This window comes from Triticum aestivum, chromosome 7B, assembly GCF_018294505.1.
Source record: "Triticum aestivum cultivar Chinese Spring chromosome 7B, IWGSC CS RefSeq v2.1, whole genome shotgun sequence".
NCBI lineage: Eukaryota > Viridiplantae > Streptophyta > Magnoliopsida > Poales > Poaceae > Triticum > Triticum aestivum.
In genome coordinates this window covers 462,312,395-462,333,787 of record NC_057813.1, presented here as the reverse complement: position 1 = coordinate 462,333,787, position 21,393 = coordinate 462,312,395, and the positions used below count along the sequence as shown (strand labels likewise).

Genomic DNA, 21,393 nt, shown 5'->3' with positions numbered 1-21,393 from the left:
TCGAGCGGAGCCTCCTGCAGCCAGGCAGAGTCGTCGGCGACGAATGTGAGCGCGCCGAGATGGATCTCGCGACCCTCAACCAAAACTCCACCGGAAACCATGATGACGGGAATCAAAAAGATTGCAACTTCTCCAATAAGTCGCTAAGACACCTGCCCCACGGTGGGCGCCAACTGTCGTGGTTCTAAGTCTGACAGTAGAATAGGGGGTAGGTATGGAGAGGCAAGATCCTAGCTATGGAGTAGTTGTGCACACAAGTGTTTTACGAGTTTAGGCCCTTCTTGGAAGAAGTAACAGCCCTACGTCTCGGAGCCCGGAGGCGGTCGACTGGATTATATGTGTGGGAGTTACAGGGGTGCGAACCCCTCTGCCAGTGGAGGGGGTGGCTTATATAGAGGATGCCAAGACCCCAGCCACCACGTAGCGGAGGGTTTAAAGTACATTAAGGTCCGGCGTTACTGGTAACGCCTTACATAAAGTGTCATCATGACCATAAAGACTACTTAATTACAGAATGTTTGGATACAAAGTAGATCTTGAACTCCTGGCGGTCGAGTGAATCTTCATGGTCGAGTGTCTTCAAGTTCGTCGATTGTCTTCTAGACCGTCGAGTGGAATCTCACTTGGTCGACTGGGAGACGGTCTCTTCTGTAGATGTCCTTGGGGAGGGTACCTGAGACAGGTACATGACCCTACCCCAGGTACATGACTTCATCAAGGCCCGTCCTGTGCCACCAACGGGCGGGCCAGGGAAGGACACGCGCAGAAGGCCGGCGCGTCCGCGTGGTGTCCGTTTCATTGCAAAAGCGGCGCAAACTTGGGCCGCGGATGGGTCGAAAGCGGACACAAAATGGACAAAAGTTCATTTGCTCCCGCGCGCTGGGCCGCCCGGTTTGTCCGTTTTACCCCAAACGGACGGGCCCGGACAGGATGGGGTCGCGCGGTGGAGTTGGCCTGAGATCTTCGATCAATTGTTGTGTTGTACCTTTTCATGTCATATTGCCATGTCCGCCATGCCTATCTTGACCTTGTTTTTGTTGCTTCAATGGAACTGGGGCCACAGCCCTTTTGCCCAAAAATGGTTGGAAGCTCGCAACTAGAACTCGAAACAGTTTTGCGATATTCAATGAAAACCAAGAAAATCAGGTTGGTGACGGCTAGCAATCAGAAGTTCTCCACCCATCGCAAGCATAACACCTCACAGAATCACCGAGCAAGCAACACGAAGGCATGCTTCTTCTATATACTGATCGGTGAACAGGCTACACCTGTGCCAACCTTGTCCATGCGCCGCCGGAACTGTAGTGTACCTCAATGTCATCAGTTGCTTTTCGCCCAACAGAACCAGTCCTCTCCAAATCACCGCAGGGCAGTTCTGGAGCTGCGCCGACCGATGATGTCATAGCCGCTATCCCCAACTTTCTGAGCCAGGAACCAGCAAGCACTCCTCGGTCTACCTTGGTGGGGGTGGTCAGGCATTTGATCTTGTCACAAAGCTTCTCGTCGGCAAGCTTTAATGTATCGACGAGCACATCCATGTTGTAGAGCGCCAGTTCTTGGAGGTGTTCCAGGTCATTCAGACCAGTGAGAACCTTCAGTCTGCTGCAATCATGCATGGCTAAGACCGAAAGCATCGGCACGGCGCCAGGCTCTACCACCAGCTCCTCTAAGGCGCACAAATTTATAAGCTTCAACTTTCGGAGGCTCTGGAATCCCCTCTCTGAAAAAACCAGCGTTGCTCCACTGAATGAGCAATATGAGAGCTCCATCTCGGCGATGCATGGCAGCACTGCAAGCTTGTCTACAAACGGCTGCGACAGCTCCGATCTGTGCAAATGGAGCATGGTGAGGTTTGGCATGACATTTTTTTTTTTTGAAAAGGGGTGCAACCCCAGCCTCTGCATCAATAAGATGCATACGGCTCATAATATTAAAATAGAGAGTGTCACAAAGTCTTCAGCAGGTTTAAAGTAAAAAAGACGACAAGCCGCTCAGACGAGCGTAAACATAAAGCCACAACCGGCTGGCAAAAAATAGGAGCACTACATGCCTATCCTATTACATGACCGCCATCCAAACCGGTTGAAAATAACCCGAGCTACCATCTCCCATCGGGTAGATGCAGTAGCCAAATGCCCCCTGTCCTCCATCGGAGTGAGTAGCGACCACATACGGATCAACGCTGTGGCCCTGAAGATAACCTGCAAAAAATGAAAGTTCGTTGCTCTGTTAAAAACCAAATCATTTCTGCAGTTCCATACTGCCCATAACAAGGCACACGCGCCAACACGAATGAGTCTTGCTAAAACCAAGTCTACCCCATCAAGCCATGTTCCAAACAACATATTGATAGAAGTAGGTGGAATAATATTGAAGGCAATATGAATCGAACGCCAATGAAGCTTAGCCAGTGGACAATCCAGAAAGAGGTGCCTGATAGTTTCATTACAATCGCAGAAACTACATCTAGCAGAACCCACCCAATTGCGTTTTGCCAGATTATCCTTTGTCAAAATTACTTTTTTATGCACAAACCACATAAACACTTTAATTCGCAAAGGTACCTTAACTTTCCAGACATGTCTGGAGCAAGGAATGACACTAGTATTAATGACATCCAGATACATGGATTTAACCGAGAACCTACCGTCCTTTGTCAATTTCCAAAACAACCTATCTGGATCCTGAGACAGTTGGACATCCATCAGCCGTCGTACAAGATGAAGCCATGCCTCCCATCGTTCACCCACTAGTGTCCTCCGGAAGCTAATATTGAGAGGCGTTGACTGTAAGACATTTGCAACGTATACTTCTCGACGTTGAACAATGTTATACAGTGTGGGATATTGACGTGCCAGAGGTGTTTCTCCTAGCCATGTATCCTCCCAGAACCTCGTAGTAGCTCCATCACCAACTAAGATTTTTGTCCTGTTAAAGAAGAGGGGCTTGACTCTCATCAACCCTTTCCAAAACGGTGAATCAGTTGGGCGCACCGTCACCTGAGCTAAAGTTTTTGACTGAAGATACTTATTACGCAGAATTTGTACCCAAGTAGCCTCTGTCTCGGATGAAAGTTTAAAAAGCCACTTGCTAAGGAGACATCTATTCTTGATCTCTAGATTTTCAATGCCTAGACCGCCTTGGTCCTTGGGCCTACAGATGATGTCCCATTTGGCAAGCCTATACTTACGTTTCAACTCATCGTTTTGCCAAAAAAACCGGGATCGATAAAAGTCTAATCTCTTCCTAACCCCCACCGGGATCTCAAAGAAGGATAGAAGAAACATAGGCATACTTGTGAGAACCGAATTAATCAAAATTAATCGACCTCCATATCACATGAGCTTCCCTTTCCAACAGCTTAGTTTCTTTTCAAAACGATCCTCAATACACTTCCACTCCTTGTTCATAAGCTTACGATGATGAATGGGAATGCCCAAGTAAGTAAACGGTAGTGAACCCAACTCGCATCCGAACAATTGCTTATACGCCACCTGGTCCTCAGTAGCTCTTCCAAAGCAAAACAATTCGCTCTTGTGGAAGTTAATCTTGAGTCCAGACAATTGTTCAAATAAGCACAGCACAAGCTTCATATTCCTAGCTTTCACCAAGTCATGCTCCATAAAGATGATCGTATCATCAGCATACTGCAAAATGGATATACCTCCATCAACTAGGTGCGGAACCAAGCCCGAAACCTGCCCCGCCTCCTTGGCCCGGCCTATTAAAATAGATAGCATATCAGCTACTATGTTAAATAAGATCGGTGACATTGGATCCCCCTGTCTTAGGCCTTTATGTGTCTGGAAATAGTGACCTATATCGTCATTCACTTTAATCCCTACACTCCCTTTTTGCGTAAAGGAATCAATTTGGTCGCGCCATGCCTTGTCGAATCCTTTCATACGCAACGCCTGATGAAGGAAAGGCCATTTGACTTTATCGTATGCTTTTTCGAAATCCACTTTAAAAACCACCCCATCAAGTTTTTTTGAGTGAATTTCGTGGAGCGTTTCATGCAAGACGACCACCCCTTCAAGGATATTTCTATCCGGCATGAAAGCAGTCTGGGATGGTTGCACCACCGTATGCGCTATCTGCGTGAGTCGGTTCGTCCCAACCTTAGTGAAAATTTTGAAACTTACATTAAGCAAACAAATGGGTCTGAACTGCTCAATGCGAATAGCCTCTGTCTTCTTAGGAAGAAGAGTTATTGTTCCAAAATTAAGCTTGAATAAATGAAGCTGACCATTAAACAATTCATGAAACATGAGCAACAGGTCATGTTTAATGAAATGCCAGCACTTTTTGTAGAACTCCGCCGGAAACCCATCTGGTCCTGGCGCTTTATTATTATTCATTTGTGCAATGGCCTCATACACCTCCTTCTCCGTGAAAGGGGCAGTCAAAATCTCATTCTCTTCCGTCTGAAGTTGGGGAACATCCTCAACTCTTGACTCATCCAAAGACACAAAACTCCGTTCCGGAGGTCCAAATAACTGCTTATAGTAGTTGGTAATGTAAACTTTCAGGTTTTCCTGACCAACTATCGTTCCTTCATCTTGTTCTAATTGAAAAATTCTCTTCTTACGATGCTTTCCGTTAGCAATCATATGAAAGAATTGGGTATTATCCTCACCTTGGACAACCTTGCGAACCTTAGCTCTGAGAGACCACTTCAATTCCTCCTCACGGAGAAGCGCTTTCAGCCTTAGCTCGGCCTCCAATTTAGACTCCAACTCTCTGGTATCTAAAAGAGAGGTTTCAGCTTTTAACTCTAGGGTGTGAATCATCATAAGGAGCCTTTCCTTCTCCGCCTTATAAATTCCGTTCGTATGCTTAGCCCATCCACGAAGGAACCTTCGCAGATGACGAATCTTGCATTGCCACCGCTCCATGGGTGACCTTCCCCCCGAGTCTTTAGCCCACTCTCTAGCCAACAGATCGATAAATCCTTCTCTTTCAAACCAAGCAAGTTCGAAAGAGAAAATATTCTTATTACCCAAATGAGTTGGGGCCCCTGAGTCCACTAATAGCGGTGTGTGATCCGAGATACCTCGTGTCAACGCCTGCACCGTTACCAGAGGAAACTTCTATTCCCACTCAACACTTGCCAGAACACGGTCCAACTTCTCAAACGTCGGAACCGGTAATGAGTTTGCCCAAGTGAATTTCCTACCCGAAAGCTCTATCTCTCTGAGGTCCAAGCTCTCTATGATAGTATTGAACATAAAGGACCATCTGCCGTCAAAGTTGTCATTATTCTTTTCTTCCTTTCTTCGAATAATGTTAAAGTCACCTCCCACTAAGACAGGTAGTTGCTCATTCCCGCAAACTCGGACTAAGTCCGCCAGGAAATCTGGTTTAAGTTCGGGTTGCGCAGCCCCATAGACTGCCACCAAAGCCCAATCAAAACCATCAGCTTTCGTTCTTACCCTAAACTTAACCGCAAATTCACCCATCACTACACTCCGAACCTCCAACGTATCGCACTTAACCCCGAGTAGAACCCCACCGGATCTTCCTCGAGGTGGGAGACAATGCCACTCAAAGTCTACCCCCCTGCTAAGGTGCTAAGAAACTGTGCTGAAAAAATACCTCGTCCAGTTTCGGACAAAGCAATAAAGTCTAAGTGATGTTCAATAGAAGCTTCTGCTAGAAAACGTCTTTTAGCCAAGTCTTTAAGACCTCTGCTGTTCCAAAAAATGCCTTTCATAATTCATCATGAAATTTTTTGGAGGTACGGATCCTAGCACTTCTACGCACAGCCGACACCGGATAAACCTTACGTTTCCAGGTCCTCTTAGGCTTAACCCCACCATCAATAGATTCAACACACTCGGAAAGAGGCTCTACGGCCACAGGCACCACCTCTAGGTTTGTGGTTACCGGAGAGGTATACTCATCCTCCTCCTCCGTCACCTGGACCGCAGGATCAAGATCAGCACACAAGCTATCAAGAACCCTAACCCCTAGCTTGTCAATCTCCGACTCATTCATCGGTTTTACTGCAGCTATGTTACGAATCAATTCTAACGCACGTTTAGCTTCCAAGTCTAGCATCTCATTAACCGATTTAGAGATCTCTAGATCATCGTTACCAAGAGACACTCCTATTTGGTTTGCATTATGAACAATCTCTTCATTGGTAAAATGCATAATAGAATTAGACTTATTAACTGACATACTAGTTGTAGTCTCGACGTCCCGCAGCTTGGCCGCTCTCAACGCGCACCTCAGCTGCATGTCATCAACATCGGAGTGCTCCTGTAGTCTCCCGCTGACCTGTCTCCCTACAGAGACCGGGTCCGGGATCCCACCGAACGCGATGACCTCGTCGCGCGAAGTAGCGGTAGGGGAAGAGCCTCCTGCCCGTCCCACAGCCGCAGTGGCCATCACCGAGGCCACCGGAGCAGCCACCAGAGATGCCGAATCCTCCAACTCGCGGACCTCCTCGCGCGAAGTAGCGCTAGGGGAAGAGCCTCCTGCCCGTCCCCCAGCCGCTAAGACCATCACCGGAGCCGCCGGAGCAGCCACCCGAGATGACGAAGTATCCACCTCGCCGATGCTCGTGCCCAAAGAAAAAGGCGCTGCCGGTTCCGCAGGAAGCGCACCCACCAGGCTGCCTTCCAGTGCCACCGCAGGAGAAAGGGCGGCCTCCTGCGCACCCGTTTCCCTGCCATCCGGGGACCTCTCCAGTGGGGCCGCGCCGCCCCCAGTCTCCAGCCACATCAAGGACCCAGAAGGTCTAGCCTCCTGCAAGTCCGCTCGTCCCGCAGCGACCGGCTCCGCCACGATCGCCATGGCCGAAGGCGAGCGAGGGACAGACGACGGGGCCTGCTGCCCCACCTCATCAATGTGGTCGACCGACCTCCCCACACATAATCTAAGTCTTGGACTCGGAGGACCAGCCCTAACACTCGACAATCTCGGCGGCGCCGAGAAGGCCCCAAGAGAACCCAGCTGAAGCGTGGTAGTTGGTACCGTGGAGGACGGCCCAACAGGAGTGGAGTCGGCATTCTCCGACTGCCCCGACGGTCCCAAAGCCTTATCCTCATTACTCTTAGCATTGTCATCCCTGGTACCTGAACCCCCACCTCCCTCAGAAGTGTCCATGGGATTGTCATCCTCAAACTCATTGAAAAGATCAGGATCCTCATAGTGCACGTCCAACTGATACAGAACGCCTGCGTAAGTCCAAGGCACCACGTCTGGCAAGTACTGAATATTGGCGACACTAACTAGCAGTCGTGCGACCCCATGAGCCCGAGTGAACTGCATATCCACCTGCTCGGTCTTACCTATCAGCGACCCCAGACTCCATGTCACCAAAAAGCTGTCCAAAGGATCAGACAGGGCACCAGAGAAACGAACCCAAATCTGAGTTAAAGGTGTGCCCTGTGGTTCTTTCTTTTTCCACTCATCGAACGCCAGCACAAAGCTAGTGCCTGTGACCCTGCTCATACCAAACTTGAGAATCCTCACCTGGTCCTCCTTAGAAGGGAAGTCCACTTTATACGAATTATCAGAGAGCTTAAGTAATGACCACTGAAAATTACCCGGAGCTAGCTCTCTCAACTGCTGAATAATCTGTGCTTCGGTCAAAGGCCCGTGGACCACCTTCACAACACCGGGGAAGGAGGTTTCCACTATGGGCGCGGAAGGTTCCGCAGACGGAGATTCAAAAAACATCAACTCGGAGCAACACACCCCGTATATCTGGACGGATGGTTTTGGCCCCAACATCAGAGGACAGTCAGCCGCTGTGTGATTAGGCTTCCGGCAAAGATCACAAAGCTCCGCCGTACACTGGACCAAAAAGTGCCCCGGTTCCCCACACCGGAAACAAGTGAGCTTTTTCTTCTTAGCCGCCCACTTAGACAATTTGTCACTCTCGAGCTTGTCAGAACCGTGCTCGGAAACAGTATCCTCAGTCTGCATAGGCTCAGGCAGCGAGACTGAAGCCAAAGCCTGCACCGTCTCCACTGCCACCTGGGGTAACTCTGATGCACCCTCCGCAACCTCCGTCACTGTAGCCGTCCTAGCATACCGAGTCTGATTAAACCTGCGGTTACCGCCCCGACCTCCACGGAAGCGCCCGCGAAAAGCATGGTTGGGACCGGGAGCTCCCTCGACAAAGTTCCCGGTCGGTCCTTGGAAACCATTGTTACTCTGTCCCTTGTCCACCCGAGCATATCCTCGGTCTCCACCGGTTGAGGAAGGGCCCCTGTGCAACCCAACACCATAAGCATCGTATCCGTCGTCGCCCCACTGACCGCGCGGTGGGTTTCGATCATCTCCCGCCGACGCGCTCGAGCCGTTGCGAGTGGAGTTTTGAGCACCAGAGCCCGGAGCTGCCGCCATTTGCCTCGGCCATGGTCTCTGCGTTGTTGTCACCTCGGCCCTGGGAACCGGCACCGGTGGTGGCCGCGGACCGGCAGTAGGCGGAGGTACCGGTCCTCGCGGAGGAGCTGGCGCCCTAGGCATAAGCGCGGTTCCCCCCCCCCCCCCAGCCGCCGTCTGGGTCGGCGCCCGTATCGGAGGCGGCGCAGGTCCCCTGGGGGCTGGCGTAACCGCACCTCTGGGCGGCCTCGCACCAGGCGCCGCCCTAGCCAAGACCGGCGCCGGCAGCTCCGCTGCCCCGGCCGAAGCTCCTGGGGTAGCGACATTTTTCGCCGCCGGCGGTGGAAGTTTTGGCGGCATCGCGCCGCTAGCTGTTGTTTCCGCAAGATCGGGTTGCCGAGAGCCTCGCCTGACTCGGTCCCGAACTGACGAAGGAAATCCCACCCGACCGCGGCGGCGAACCCTAGCTAGAATAACGCCTCGACAGGGAGACGATCGTGCATGTGGCAGCTCGCGATCCGACGCAATCACATGCACGAAGGCCTCTACCGGTTTTGCCTGGGCTTCCAGCCCCGCTAATCCCGGCCCACAGTCCACGGACTGAAAAACATCAATCTTTGCTGCTGTCGATGGGCCCGTATCGTGGCCCACAATGTCGAGCCCGTCAGCACCCAGCAAGGACATCAAACGCGTGATCCGATCCGCCCGAATCACGGACGAACGGCCGGTTTGGCATGACATATCGGTCGCTCTGTGAAGCATCAAGGTCTTCCAGCCTGCCATGTAGAACCAGCACCTGGAGGCGGCGCATGCTTGAGTCGGTGAACATTGTAGATGGAAGGACTTCACCATATAAGTTGAGGTTCACAAGGAACTCCATTTTCCTGAGAGCTGCCGAGAGTGCTTTAGTATGTGTTTCGGAAATGCCAGACAAGGACAGAGACCGGAGACATAACATGTAGTTCAATGGACATATTTGATCATGCCATGGATGTGAAGGCTCCGCACCATCAAGGGTCATCAAGTTATTCAAGGAGACTCTGCAATCAGGCAACAAAATTTTCTCAGCAAGCACATGCCTCAGTGCTTCAATTTCCCAAAATTCGTCGACAACTCTTCTCACATTTGTTCTCCTTACATCCAATTTCTGAAGGTTGTCAAGCTTAGAAATGGACGAAGGGAGCTCCTCCAAGTTGCTGTTTCTAATACCAAGGTACCTCAGGTGTATTATGCTTCCAATCTCATTTGGCAGCTTTTGGATCTTCAAACCATTCAGATCGATGACACGCAGGAACCTAGAGCCCTGTAAGAAGTGCAGCCCATGAATGGTCTTTAGGCCAGCTCTGTCGGAACTTCCACATGCTCTCAAGCACATCTCTGCAAAGCTGCCCCATGGTGTATGAGGTTGAGGCGATTCATATATTGTGCTGCTGCGTTGGTCTTCTGCGAAATCGCAGAGAAGAGAACGCAGCTTAGGAAATTCATTCGGTATGTTGACAAATGAATCCACATAATTGTGTACAGCAAGGCGCCGCACTGCATTTGGATTTAGGACGTTAGCTTGGTGGTGGATTTCAAGGAAACCAGAGTCCCGTGCTTCAGATTCCAGGAACGCGTGAAGCAGATTGTGGATGGCTACTAGCTTGATTCGCCCTCCAGCATCCTTGTCCATGACCTGGACTAGTCCTCTTGAGACAAGGTCCTTCAGATAGTCAAACCCGACCTCCTCCAAAGTTTTTCCCTTCTTTGGCACCACAAAACCCTCGGCAATCCACAGACGCACCAAACGATCTGGGTAAACAATAATATTTTCTGACATGGACGCAAAGTAGAGAAAGCATGACTTTAGATGGTGTGGCAAATCATCAAAAGCTAAAGACCATATCCTTCCAAGTGGTTTTGGCTGGCCATTGGTCTCGAGTTGCTCAAGCACTTCATCCCACTCCGCGGGAATCACCTTTGATCGTAATACTCCAGCAAGAACAATGATGGCTAGCGGAAGACCTGTTGATATATTGTGAACTTTGTCATAGTAAGCTTTGCACTTGTAAATTTCTGGAGGTTTCTTTGCTCCAAAAACTCGTCGACAAAACAACTGTTGACCGTGTATGGTTTCAAGGCAACCCAATTCAAGGGGAGCAATACGCGGGTCCATATGATTGATTTCCTTCACACTTAAGCGTGTCGTAAGCAAGATTCGGCTGCAATTGTTTTCATCTGGCAGGACATCCAACAAAGAATTCCAGTCACTGATTTCGACCAAACCATCAAGAACAACTAGGTACCGCCTGTTCTGCATTAGTTCTCGAAGTTTGCGCTCTTTACTAATGGTTTCTCCATCACCAGTTGCCAATGATGCCTTGCCAACTTTTTCAGGTGCTTCTGGGACCTCTGAGCTGACCTGCTTGTACATAGTCTCCACATAGTCTGTGAACCTGATGTGTGGTGGAAGACACACCCATGCATGCACCTCAAAGTTTCTCATGATATCAGGGTCGTTGTACAGCTTTCTTGCAAGTGTTTTCTTTCCAATGCCACACTCGCCCAGAATTGAGGTGACAGCACGGTGACAAACAATCTTCTCTTTGTCAATTTGGTCTTTGAGGGTTGTAAATTCACTTTGTCTGGAGTCTTCAACATACCCATCCTCGTACCTGCAGCACCAATAAAATAACTTGAAACTTGATAAAAGGGTTTGTCACTGAAATATGTGATCAAGCCCAAATTATCAATACACAAGAAAAGAAAATGTGACACTATACAGTGTCTCCTAGACTTTATCAATACGACCACCATGTTGTACGACCCAGGATTTCAATCCTAAAGAGTAACATGTCTTACTCAGAAGTCAGAACAGAGTCCCAGACTAACTAATCATATGATTTTCTTACAATATTCAACTACATAACATTATTTATTCAATTAGTTGTCTATTTTCTGAGAGGGATGGCCTACATAATTAAGCAAGTAACTCAATCAACATGGAGGTGCAAAGTAATATTGTTGATACATACTCAAGGTACATTATGTGACAGTAGTATCCCAAATCAACAATCAAACTAGTCAAGCCACAGTTCACTTTATAACTGCTCACCCCGCTACACTACCAAAGCAGTTGTGATTTTGCATGGCATGGCGCATATGTGTCTATTTTTGTTGGAATGTTATCCACGTGGAAAAACGTCACTAGGTCAGCATCACTCAAAGTTTGGTACAAAAACAATTAAATATTAATAATCAAGGGGGAACCCAAAACATTTACATAGAAAAAGGAGGAAAATAAATTTGAAAAACAGTAAAAACTGATCATCCAAATAAAGAAAAAAAATGGTAGATTTTTTGAAAGGCGTATAAAAATATGTTATAAAGGGCTATAGCTCTTTTAAATTTTGCAATATTTCCATCATTCGAACTTTTCTAGTAAAAATTGGGAAATATTGAAAACCTTTAAAAGAACTAGTTCAAATGTGTTCTTACGTCAAAAAATCTCTATTTTTCAAATTTTATTTGCCAGAAACTTACAAAATTGTGGACAAATTTTTATTTTTCCTTTTTATCGATTTATTAGTTCCTTGAATATTAAAATTTATTTACGTCTAATTTTTCAAATGTTTACTATTGTCATCAAAATTTTCAATTATCTGTTTTGGTGAATTTCCTGTTCTTTTTTTTACATTTTATCTAATTTTGATGTGATTTCCTCAATTCTTTCTGAAATGGTGACACACTGACTATTGCTCGCGTGGGCATGATAATAGCCACACAAAAAAGACATAAAGACACCACATCAGCCAATACCATCACAGTTCCGATAGATGGGGAAAGTGAACAATTTTGACTTTTGAGAGTTTAAGGGTGCTAGATCCTTGCATTTAAAAAAAGGGCAACCTGGTGCATGTAGCTCCCGTTTGCGCAGGGTCCAGGGAAGGGTCCGACCACTTTGGGTCTATAGTACGCAGCCTTTCCCTACATTTCTGTAAGAGGCTGTTTCCAGGACTTGAACCCATGACCTCATGGTCACAAGGCAGCAGCTTTACCACTGCCTAGCAGCGTTAATATGGAATTGTCAGATCCTCGCAGCTCTTGATCCTTGTACCAGTGCATTGCATGCACATCAAAAGAAAGGAAAATGCAAAAGAAATAAGAGCCACTATTGAAACAAAAAGAAACAGCATTGTGCAAGCAGAACAAGAACAAGAGAAACTACCTCAAACTCAAGTACACGTAATAAGCAAAGAAACAACAAAAACTAGCGTACCACTCGGGATCAGTCTCAATCGATGATGAATTCCACGTTTCGGATGGAAAACTCTCAATAGCATATGTTTCCTTGTTCTGATTCAGCTCATCGATCCTTTCGTTGATCTTGACTATCTGATTCGACAGACCATGACGTACGACAACCTGCACAACCTACTGCTTAGTTTGTAGCCCATCAACATTCATCAAAAACGAAAGTATAATTTTGCATAATTGGCGTAATTTAAGGGAATCTGGAGGCGTTCAACGACGAGAGGGGTGTATTACTTTTACCTGAGTGGCGAGGCCCTGGACTAGGTTGAAGGCTGCGCCGTGCCACCAGCCGCGGCGGCCCTTGGCGCTGAGGTGGAAGGCCTCGACGCGGAGGTGGAACTCGTCGACGGCGTCCTCGACCTCGAAGGCGACCTCCCGCGTCTCCCGCAGCCACAGCAGCAGCAGCTCGTTGGCGCGGCCGCGGCGGGCGCGGTCGGCCCCGCGGACGAGGGCCTGCAGGTAGGCCAGCTTCCGGCGCAGGGACCGGATCTCCGCGTCCACCCGCAGCAGCGCCGTCGCCTCCGCCGCCGCGAGCTCGCCCAGCTTCGCCGCCACCCCCGTCACGCCCGCGTCCGCCATGATTGGTTGCCCGCCTCCGTCTGCCTCACTCACTCAGTGTGCTTGGTAAGTTTGGTTGGTGGTGGCGCACTGGCGTGGTTGTCGCTAGTAGCCTGGTACGTGGCGTGGTTGGCGTGGGACTAATGAAGCTGGCAATGCCAATGGTCCTATTCTCGGAGGCCTCCACCATAACGCGCCGCCCCCCGTGGGACGGACACCATGTCAGGCTCCATTCACGATGATTTCTGAAGAAGTCTACACCCAGCTCTTTTTTTTTTTGACAGCAAAAGTCTACTTAACTGAAGAAACAAGGCAGTTTTGCTGTTCCCGACATCCTTAGCTCGAGTTTCTGCCGTTGGATCTGCATCTAACCGCAACTTACCGCTTCGTCGAGCTGCCGTAAAGAACTGCAGCCCTCCATCGCGCATCCAACGGCTGAAGATGGTCTACACGTCCTTATTTGAACTCCATCAAGAGCATTTTAAGAGCAACTCCAACGGGCCGACCCAAACGGACGGCGATTTCGTCCGCTTTTTGTCCGTTTGGGTCGGCAAGACGAACACGGATGCCCGCTTTCGCATTTGGGTCGGCGCGTGCGCCCAACACTGGCTTGAGAAACAACATTAATTAAACATTAAAGCCGGCCACGAAGGCCGGCGAGAGTCCACGCGTCCACATTTGCATTAAAAAAACAGCCTAATAAACTACGAGGCGGCGCGTTGCCCTAGGCGGCGGCGGCGTCGTCCTCGGGGTCCGTGAGGTCGATGAGCGTCGGCGCCGGCCCGGCCCAGGCGAACGCCGTGTTCCAGAGCACCGTCATGTCGGGTTGTGCCGGCGCAGGCAGTGCCGGGGCGGGGGGGGGTGCGCGGCCGCCTGTGCAGTCGCGGCCTGGCGTGCCTCCTCCTCGGCCTCGCGCTGCTCCTCCTCGAGGTCGCGCTCGAGCATCTCCTCATACTCGCTGTCAAGGCGCTCCCCTGCCAGCTGGCGCTAGCGCCATATCTCGAGGTACGCCTGCTCCTGCGCCGGCGTCGCCCCCAGCCAAACCGGTGGCGCGGACACCCACTCGTGCACCACTCCATTCCAGGAGAAATGCGCGATGGGCTCGGGCTCTGGCTCCGGTTGCGGCTCTGGCTTGATGGGGGACGGCGAGGCCACCGGCGGCACCACGCTGTCGCCCGCCGCGGAGAGGGCAAGGGCCTGCGCCATTGCTGCCTCATACCGGGCCTCCTCTTCCGCCTCCGCCTCCTCCGCCGCCTCCGCTCTGCGCCGCTCGTCCTCCTCGCTTTCCCGGTAGGCGGCCGCAAGGGCCGCCTGGTAGGCGTCCTCCGCCGCTTGGTCCTCCTCGCGGACAACGAGCGGCGTTGGCGGCAACCTCCGGTCGACCTCGCGCACGCCCCGTCGCCTCGCCTCCTCGTGCTCGAAGGCGAACCACCTCGCCCAGTTGGGCGAGTCGGTTGCGTAGGCCGGGTCGGCGCGCTGCTCCGCCGCCAGCAGCGCCCGCCGGCGCCGCACCTCCTCTGCGTGAGCACGAGTCGACCGTGGCGCGGCCGGCACTGGGATCCTATCTGGATCCAGATGCCAGTCGTGTGGCAGCGTCACATCCGGATACGGCAGAGGCTGGCGGTTCTGCCAGTGCCACTCCGCCTGGCGCACTGGCACATTGACGCGCTGCCTCTGTCGGCGAGGCGCCGGCGCCGGTGGAGGTGTGAGGAACTCGGAGGGGAAAGGGGTGACGGGTGACTTGTCCTTGGCCTTGCTGCCGCTGGCGCCGAAGAAGAGGCCCATCTCGCTGTGGTTGTGGTGGCTAGGGTTTGCCGGCGACGAGGGAGCAAAGGTGGGCAGATGTGGACGGCGAGTTTGGATGAGGACGGCCCCGTCGAACGGTCGGCTTAAAAAAGGACGAGCGTCGTTGCTGACGCGTGGGTCCGTCGTCATAAATTAAGCTGACCGCGTGGGCAGCGCGTAGTTGGACGCCTGCCATGTGGGGACGCGGCGGATAGTGAGAAGGCGCGTGAAGCGTCCGTTCGGCGTCCACGCCGACGCATTTGGGGCGCAAATTTGGGCCACAAATGCGTCGGCGTGGATGCGACGCGGACGTTATTTGGGTTTGGGTCGGCACGTTGGGCGGCCACTTTTTTCCGCGCCGACCCAAACGGCCGCAGCCGGACGAAATGGATCGGCCCTTTGGAGTTGCTCTAACTATTTTTATTTTTCAGTCTTTTGTTTCTCTTTACTTTTTTCGAAATATATGGCTATACAATTCCAAAAAAATATGGCTAAAAAAATGACACCAACCAAGACTAGCCCTTGGTGACATTATTGTACAGAAGAAACAACCTAAGCACCAACCCCGTTAGGTTAAATACATGGCTATAAAGCTTAGGATTTCGAGGGGCACAAACATCGGATACGAACCCTAGTTACCATCTCCAACACGAACCCTCAAACCCCCGGCATTTGTTCGGACCGAACGGTTCAAACCCATTCTGCCATCCAACAAGACACCTCATCGATCCGTGGACCGATCCGGGTTTCGTACCGCTGGCACACACGCGTCCGACACCCCGGACCCACCCAAAACCCTCTCGCTCGCCCGCGCCCTTTCTCGCAAAAAGCAGTTGTCACGCATTCATGTCGCGGCGCCGCTCCAGAGCGCCAGCGCTGCATTCATGTCGGCCTAGAGCTGACGAGATCTCTCACTGGATGCCCGCATTGAAGCGGCGCAACGGCCGAGAGCACTACACGTGCCTCATCCCGGTGTACGCGCCTTTTGCCCCCACGCAAACGCCTCCCATCCATCCGTCTGGCGGCATTAAACAAACACATTTGCTGAGAAACCCACTTCGATGCCCGCATGCAAACGTCACATGTTTGTTCACCTGCTGGCATTAAACAACCCGCCACCCGCTATTTATACCTGGCCAGGCTCGGCAAGAGCCGCATCACACCTCCGCACCCCTATCCCCTCTATGCACCACACCCGCCATGGCCTCAAGCTCCAAATCACTGTGGGAGAACCTGACACGGAGCATCCTAGACCATGTCAAGAGTCCCTTCGCCAAGTGACACATGTGACATCTACTTTATACATATAAAGGTGAATCTTCTCCTTTACATGTGTCTAGTTGTGCTCTCCGAGGATGGTATACTACTTGAATCTCCTACTCATGCATACATAGGTTTCAGCGGAGTTTCGCACATGGCGAGGAGGAGTTCGAGCGCAAGAGAATGATTATACCATCCACGAGGGAATCATGAAAACGACAACGAAAGAAGACAGAGCTACTGAATTATAGTGACCAGACATTGAGCACCATCTAGAGAAGGGCAACACCAACTGACGACCGAAGATCGCCAGCGGACGGACATCCGGCGACCGCCCGGACATTCCGCACTACATCGAACATCCGACCTCTTCCCAAAAATTGGGCAAGAGGCAATAGAAGCCCTACTCGGTCAGACATCCAGCGCCCAACCAAGATCCGGGCATCCGACGTGCTTGTGCGTAATTTGGGCCTTTGGCCTTGTAACTCTTCCCTTTTTGCCCCTCGCTTACCCTTCCGTGGCTTGGGTTATAAATACCCCTTTCCCTCCCCATTTCTAGAGCCAGCAAAGTAGAAACTAGATACCATAGAGCTTTGCTCAGATCTCTCCCCATGGTGGGATCTATCTCCTCCTACATGATTAAGACCTCCTCTTGGAGAAGAACCTTCCATGGTTACTAAGGCCTCCACATGTGGAGAAGAAAGGCTTCATAGAAGCAATGAATCATCAAGCCATCCTTGTCCTAGGACTTGGGAAAGAACCATATCTTGTTCCATCTCTCTTTTTGGATGATACTCCCTCCGTTTCAAATTACTCGTCGTAGAAATGAATGTATCTAGAACTAAAATACATCTAGATACATCCATTTCTGCAGCGAGTAATTCAGAACGGAGGGAGTATATATCAATGATCTATCTATGCGTCTCTTTATTTGCATCTATTTGTGTTGATTTGTGTGTATCCCTCATGATTCCCCTTGTGTTATTCGCGTTCTACCTCAAATCCATCTCCAGTTTGTGAAGATTGGGCCACATAGGGTCTCTACCCTACATCACAACCTCTCCACCGAACAGAAGCAACAGATCTCCGACGGTGCGGCCTGTTGGCAGCCCCGCCAAGCTAAACGGATATAGGTTGGCTTGCCGACGAGCTCTCCGGACGGCAGCAACGCCGACGAGACAACGGAAGACCCGACCGAAGACGAGCCGGTGCCACCACACTCAGCAGTCCATGCCGGCATCACCTTGGGTGAGGCACGAACACACTTCATCGACATGATGACGGAAGAACGAGAGGTGGTGTTCCAACAGTCGCGGGAGGACCAAAGGTACAACCTGCAGCTCCACGATGAGCGCTAGCTCGCGAAGGAACAAATCGCGGACGACCACGCAACTGACAAATGTTGTCACGACTAAGGTGGCGGACGGTCCGGGCTTCCTCGATGAGCAGTTGGCACTGCTCTTGTCCTACTGCAGCGCTCGCGAGTGATGGCGGCTGCGCGTCGTGAGGGCGGACAAATACGCCTATTCGTGGACATCGATGCGGCGTCGTGGGATTTTGAGGACGAGACCTGGGACGCCACCATCTCCCCGTCGGCTGTGCCCCCACCGTTGTCCGTGGCCTGCTGCCACAGTGATGAGGCCAACACATCCACATCCGCCGGCGTTGATAGCAAGGAAGAGTAGAACACGGGAGGCCGACACCACTCGGGTCCCAGGAAAGCTACCGCCGACGTCTTGCTAGGCCTCACTACGGGTGAGCTTGCCCGGCGGATGCCACTATTCTTCCCTCCCACTGAAGCTTCACTTTCCGGGGCTCACGGTGGGCCAGTGAGCTTGTTGCCGGACATGAAAAAGACATGTCATAGGAAACGGGAACGGTCGTGGCCGGCGACCATTTAGACTAGTTTATTGTAATAGCCTAGTCAGCTATAATTTAGTTTCCTCAAGAACAAAAAAGATGTAGTTTAGTTGAAATATGTCCGAAATGTAAAGATTTTTTGTCCGGTTTAGATAAAAACCATCCAGCTTGCATGTTATTCATTGGTTTATTTAAATCTGGATTAAAAATGTATGCATACATGGTTGGATTACCGGCTCATGTATCAGTGTCCACGAACGCGTCCGTACGCATCCATGGACAGATACCGTGTTCGATTTACGAGTCTGCAAGATGCCTAGGTGTGTCTGAAATTCACCCTAAATTATTCGAATTATATCCTACAAAGAAAAGAATTCTTCGGGCTAGCTGAGCCTGATACGCGAGCACCGGTCATGGCCGTACTAAACGGAAACCTACCTCAAGGATGTCGCGTTAATTGTGCCAAGTAGAAACCGGATTTACCTTCCTTTAATTGGAAGCCCACCGGGGTCGAAAACGGTTTGCTACCCAAGCTGAGCTTCACCTTCCTTTAACCGAAGCCCACCGGGATCGAAACGGTTTGCTACCCAAGCAAGCATCGCCTTCCTTATTTTGGTTAATCACGGCCTACGCCTTAATCCGCGCCTGACGTGGGATTCAAGTGAATCTTTTCCGCAGCTAATGGGAGATTATGGCGAGCAGCCTGCAGGCTACATCATCATTTTGGAGCTAATGCAAGATTACGGGCTTAATAACAGGCCTACTGCCTACTGCCTAGCACTCTAGGGGCCACCGCGTTCGAGTCCACGCCCGGCTCCGGCGCACAGAAACCTTCCTTTTTTTCATCTACATATACACCAGGCGCCTCGCCGGAGAGCTGCAACGAGCCAACGGGATCGGATCGGAGGAGCAGAGGAAGAGAAGCTCGTAGCCTCGCACGCACCGCCACCCAGCCAGCAATGACGCGCGGCAAGATCGCGATGAGGCTCGTCGAGAGCGCGCGGGGGCGCGCCGCCACGTGCGGCAGGAGGACCAAGGGGCTCCAGAACAAGGCCAAGGAGCTCGCCACGCTATGCGCGGTCCCGGTCGCGCTCGTCTGCCTAGCCGGCGCCGGGGCCCCGCCTCTCGTGTGGGAGTCGGAGGAGGGCGTCGTCGAGCGGTACCGCCGCGCCGTCCCGCCGGAGGCCCGCGCGCAGCACACGCACCGGGGCTACCTCGAGGCGGAGCTGGGCAAGGAGAGGGCCAAGCTCGCCAGGGTGCGCCACGGCTGCCCCGCCACGCTCGCGGACTGGGACGCGGCGCTCAACGACGTGACGCTGGCCGAGGCGCGGGAGCTGCTCGACGCAATCGACGCCGCGCTGCGGGCCGCGGGAGACAGGATGGAGGCCCTGGGCTTACACGCCGACGGCAGCCACGGCGAGCAGGTCGCGCCGGATGCTTCCGACGACGCCGTCATGCCGCAGCAGCTCGCGCAAGGTGGCGACGTGCCGTGCATTGGAAGCAATCCCGTGGACATGGATGTCGTCGGCTTCCACCAGCTGCAGATGGTGCCGTGGCACGGCGGGAACAAGGACGGCCTGCTCGGGGAAGATGGCTTCCAGATGCAACCAGGGTGCGGCTTCCAGTGCATCGGCGGCGGCAACTACTCGGGCGCGGTCGACGAGACGCTCGCGCCGGGCTCCGGCAAGGCTCATTACGACTGGCCTGATCTGACAATGTGGCACACCGACGAGTTGTGCAACGCAGTCTTGACACTTGGGCACTACCCTGCCTTCGCCGACGGTACGCCGGCGCCAGAGTACTCCGCTCAGGTCGTCGCCGGCGGGGACTACATGAAGACACTACCAACTGGATACGGGTACGCCGTGGCCATGGGCGTCGCCGACAACTTCACTCTCGGAAGCAACTACACGGCGCATTGGCAGGCCGAGGAGTCCCGTCGCCCCGGCACAAGCACGAGCCAGCTGCTGTCAGCCGCATCATTGCCTCAGTGTTCGAATCCCGGGACACGCAGCTCCAGCCAAGTCTTCCATTATCTCCACTAGACTAGTATTGTTGTCACGGAAGGTGTTAGGCCGAAGAGGAAGAAAAGCTTTATGTTCAAAGGGGAATTGCAGCCATAGAGACATGTCGTTGGTGATTTCGTAGCTATAATATCTTGATTCTCACGCATTTGAAGTTAGATTTACATAATCTATTTTTTGGGTAATTCCAGTTTTATGCCCCATGTTTTTGCAATTATTTTTTTGTACACGGATTAAACCGTTTAACACAGTTTGTCATCGGGATTACCCATTTGGTGTTAGTTGTGCCAAGTTTTACCATTCTTTTTCGTTTTGAACTTGTTCTGTCATGTTGCTCCTAGTTGTCAGTCTACATGCAAAGGCATAGCTGTGCCCCAAGCTATCTATGTCATGGCCCAGGGCGTAGAAAATGTTTAAAAATGAAAGCAAACTAGAGAATTATATCACAATATAATACCGAAATTGCTTTTGGAGGCCGAGCACCATGAAGGCCTCCAAATACAAAATTCAAAATTCTTGAAAATTCATATTTTTACATTTCAAAAAAATCTGAAAATGTTACAGAGATAGATGAAGGCATATTGCACAAGTGTGTAAAGACCAAATACGCTGAAACGAGGGATGTGCGAAAAAGACTAATCTAAGGCTTTTTAACACATGATATTATTCATCCTTTCAGACCATGAATTTGTCATCTTTGTACAGGTCACATTTCAACGTATTTTATCCTGAAATTTTATACACGTACGCCTGTTTACTTGTACAAAAAAAATAGATTTTTTTAACTGGAATTTTTGAATTTCGATTTTTTTTTCAAAAGAAAAACGGCCTCCATGGAGGCCAAGAGCCAAAACGCCATTCCTAATATAATATCAAAACATTGAACTACATTTTACTTCATCACAAGATTAATAGCAAGATTTATTACATATCCTCAAGAAGGTAACGAACTACGCACAACACATTGATCAGCGAAGATGAATATATGAATAACAATCTGAACAAGAGCGGTCATCGGGACGTGGAGTTTCTACACCCAGGAGCAAATGCTCCTGGTGTGAACAGTAAAATAAAAAAAATTCAAAAAAATGTCAAAAAATTCTGAATTTTTTTGTGGCATACTTATACAAATGTTTGTTGTGCACGTAAAATTTCATCGCAAAATCACATTGATGGAAGGTGTGGTAAAAAAATAAAATTGATGCTCTAAAAATATTACTTACAAAAGCATTTTGTAGCTCTGATTTTGTTTTTTTGGCACGACTTCCAT

At 50.9% G+C, this 21,393-nt stretch overlaps 3 protein-coding genes across 5 annotated transcripts; 1 reads left to right on the top strand and 2 right to left on the bottom strand.

The window, feature by feature from the left end:
* Nucleotides 1-1,962: 1,962 nt before the first annotated feature.
* On the bottom strand, nucleotides 1,963-8,703 carry LOC123157871 (uncharacterized). The gene is made up of 2 exons (XM_044576060.1): nucleotides 6,189-8,703; nucleotides 1,963-2,201 (listed from the first exon to the last, which is right to left on the bottom strand). The coding sequence occupies exons 1-2, from the start codon at nucleotides 8,701-8,703 to the stop codon at nucleotides 2,059-2,061; spliced, it is 2,658 nt and encodes an 885-aa protein (XP_044431995.1). The 3' UTR covers nucleotides 1,963-2,058.
* Nucleotides 8,704-8,945: 242 nt separating this feature from the next.
* LOC123157872 (disease resistance protein RPP8) lies at nucleotides 8,946-13,334 on the bottom strand. 3 transcript variants are annotated; one of them, XM_044576061.1, is made up of 3 exons: nucleotides 12,871-13,334; nucleotides 12,602-12,747; nucleotides 8,946-10,997 (listed from the first exon to the last, which is right to left on the bottom strand). In XM_044576061.1, exons 1-3 carry the CDS (start codon nucleotides 13,213-13,215, stop codon nucleotides 9,008-9,010), a joined length of 2,481 nt encoding a protein of 826 aa, XP_044431996.1. In that variant the 5' UTR covers nucleotides 13,216-13,334; the 3' UTR covers nucleotides 8,946-9,007. The 3 variants fall into 3 exon arrangements, with proteins under 3 accessions (XP_044431996.1, XP_044431997.1, XP_044431998.1); XM_044576062.1 differs by having other exon boundaries at nucleotides 12,877-13,332; XM_044576063.1 differs by lacking the exon at nucleotides 12,871-13,334 and adding an exon at nucleotides 12,232-12,432 and having other exon boundaries at nucleotides 12,602-12,738.
* A 5,393-nt stretch (nucleotides 13,335-18,727) lies between these two features.
* LOC123155579 (uncharacterized) lies at nucleotides 18,728-20,261 on the top strand. The gene has a single exon (XM_044573729.1). The coding sequence runs from the start codon at nucleotides 19,059-19,061 to the stop codon at nucleotides 20,142-20,144; it is 1,086 nt and encodes a 361-aa protein (XP_044429664.1). The 5' UTR covers nucleotides 18,728-19,058; the 3' UTR covers nucleotides 20,145-20,261.
* Nucleotides 20,262-21,393: the final 1,132 nt, after the last annotated feature.

What these genes read in the sequence shown, in the direction of transcription:
- LOC123155579 (XM_044573729.1), top strand. Translation starts at nt 19,059, where the DNA reads ATGACGCGCGGCAAGATCGCGATGAGGCTCGTCGAGAGCGCGCGGGGG.
- LOC123157872 (XM_044576061.1), bottom strand. Translation starts at nt 13,215, where the DNA reads ATGGCGGACGCGGGCGTGACGGGGGTGGCGGCGAAGCTGGGCGAGCTC. An exon ending in GCCTCGCCACTCAGGTAAAA is followed by an intron (nt 12,748 to 12,870) that starts GTAATACACCCC and finishes TAGGTTGTGCAG; the next exon opens with GTTGTCGTACGTCATGGTCT. An exon ending in ATTGAGACTGATCCCGAGTG is followed by an intron (nt 10,998 to 12,601) that starts GTACGCTAGTTT and finishes TTGGTGCTGCAG; the next exon opens with GTACGAGGATGGGTATGTTG.
- LOC123157871 (XM_044576060.1), bottom strand. Translation starts at nt 8,703, where the DNA reads ATGCCGCCAAAACTTCCACCGCCGGCGGCGAAAAATGTCGCTACCCCA. An exon ending in GGACGTCGAGACTACAACTA is followed by an intron (nt 2,202 to 6,188) that starts GTATGTCAGTTA and finishes CATTTTTTGCAG; the next exon opens with GTTATCTTCAGGGCCACAGC.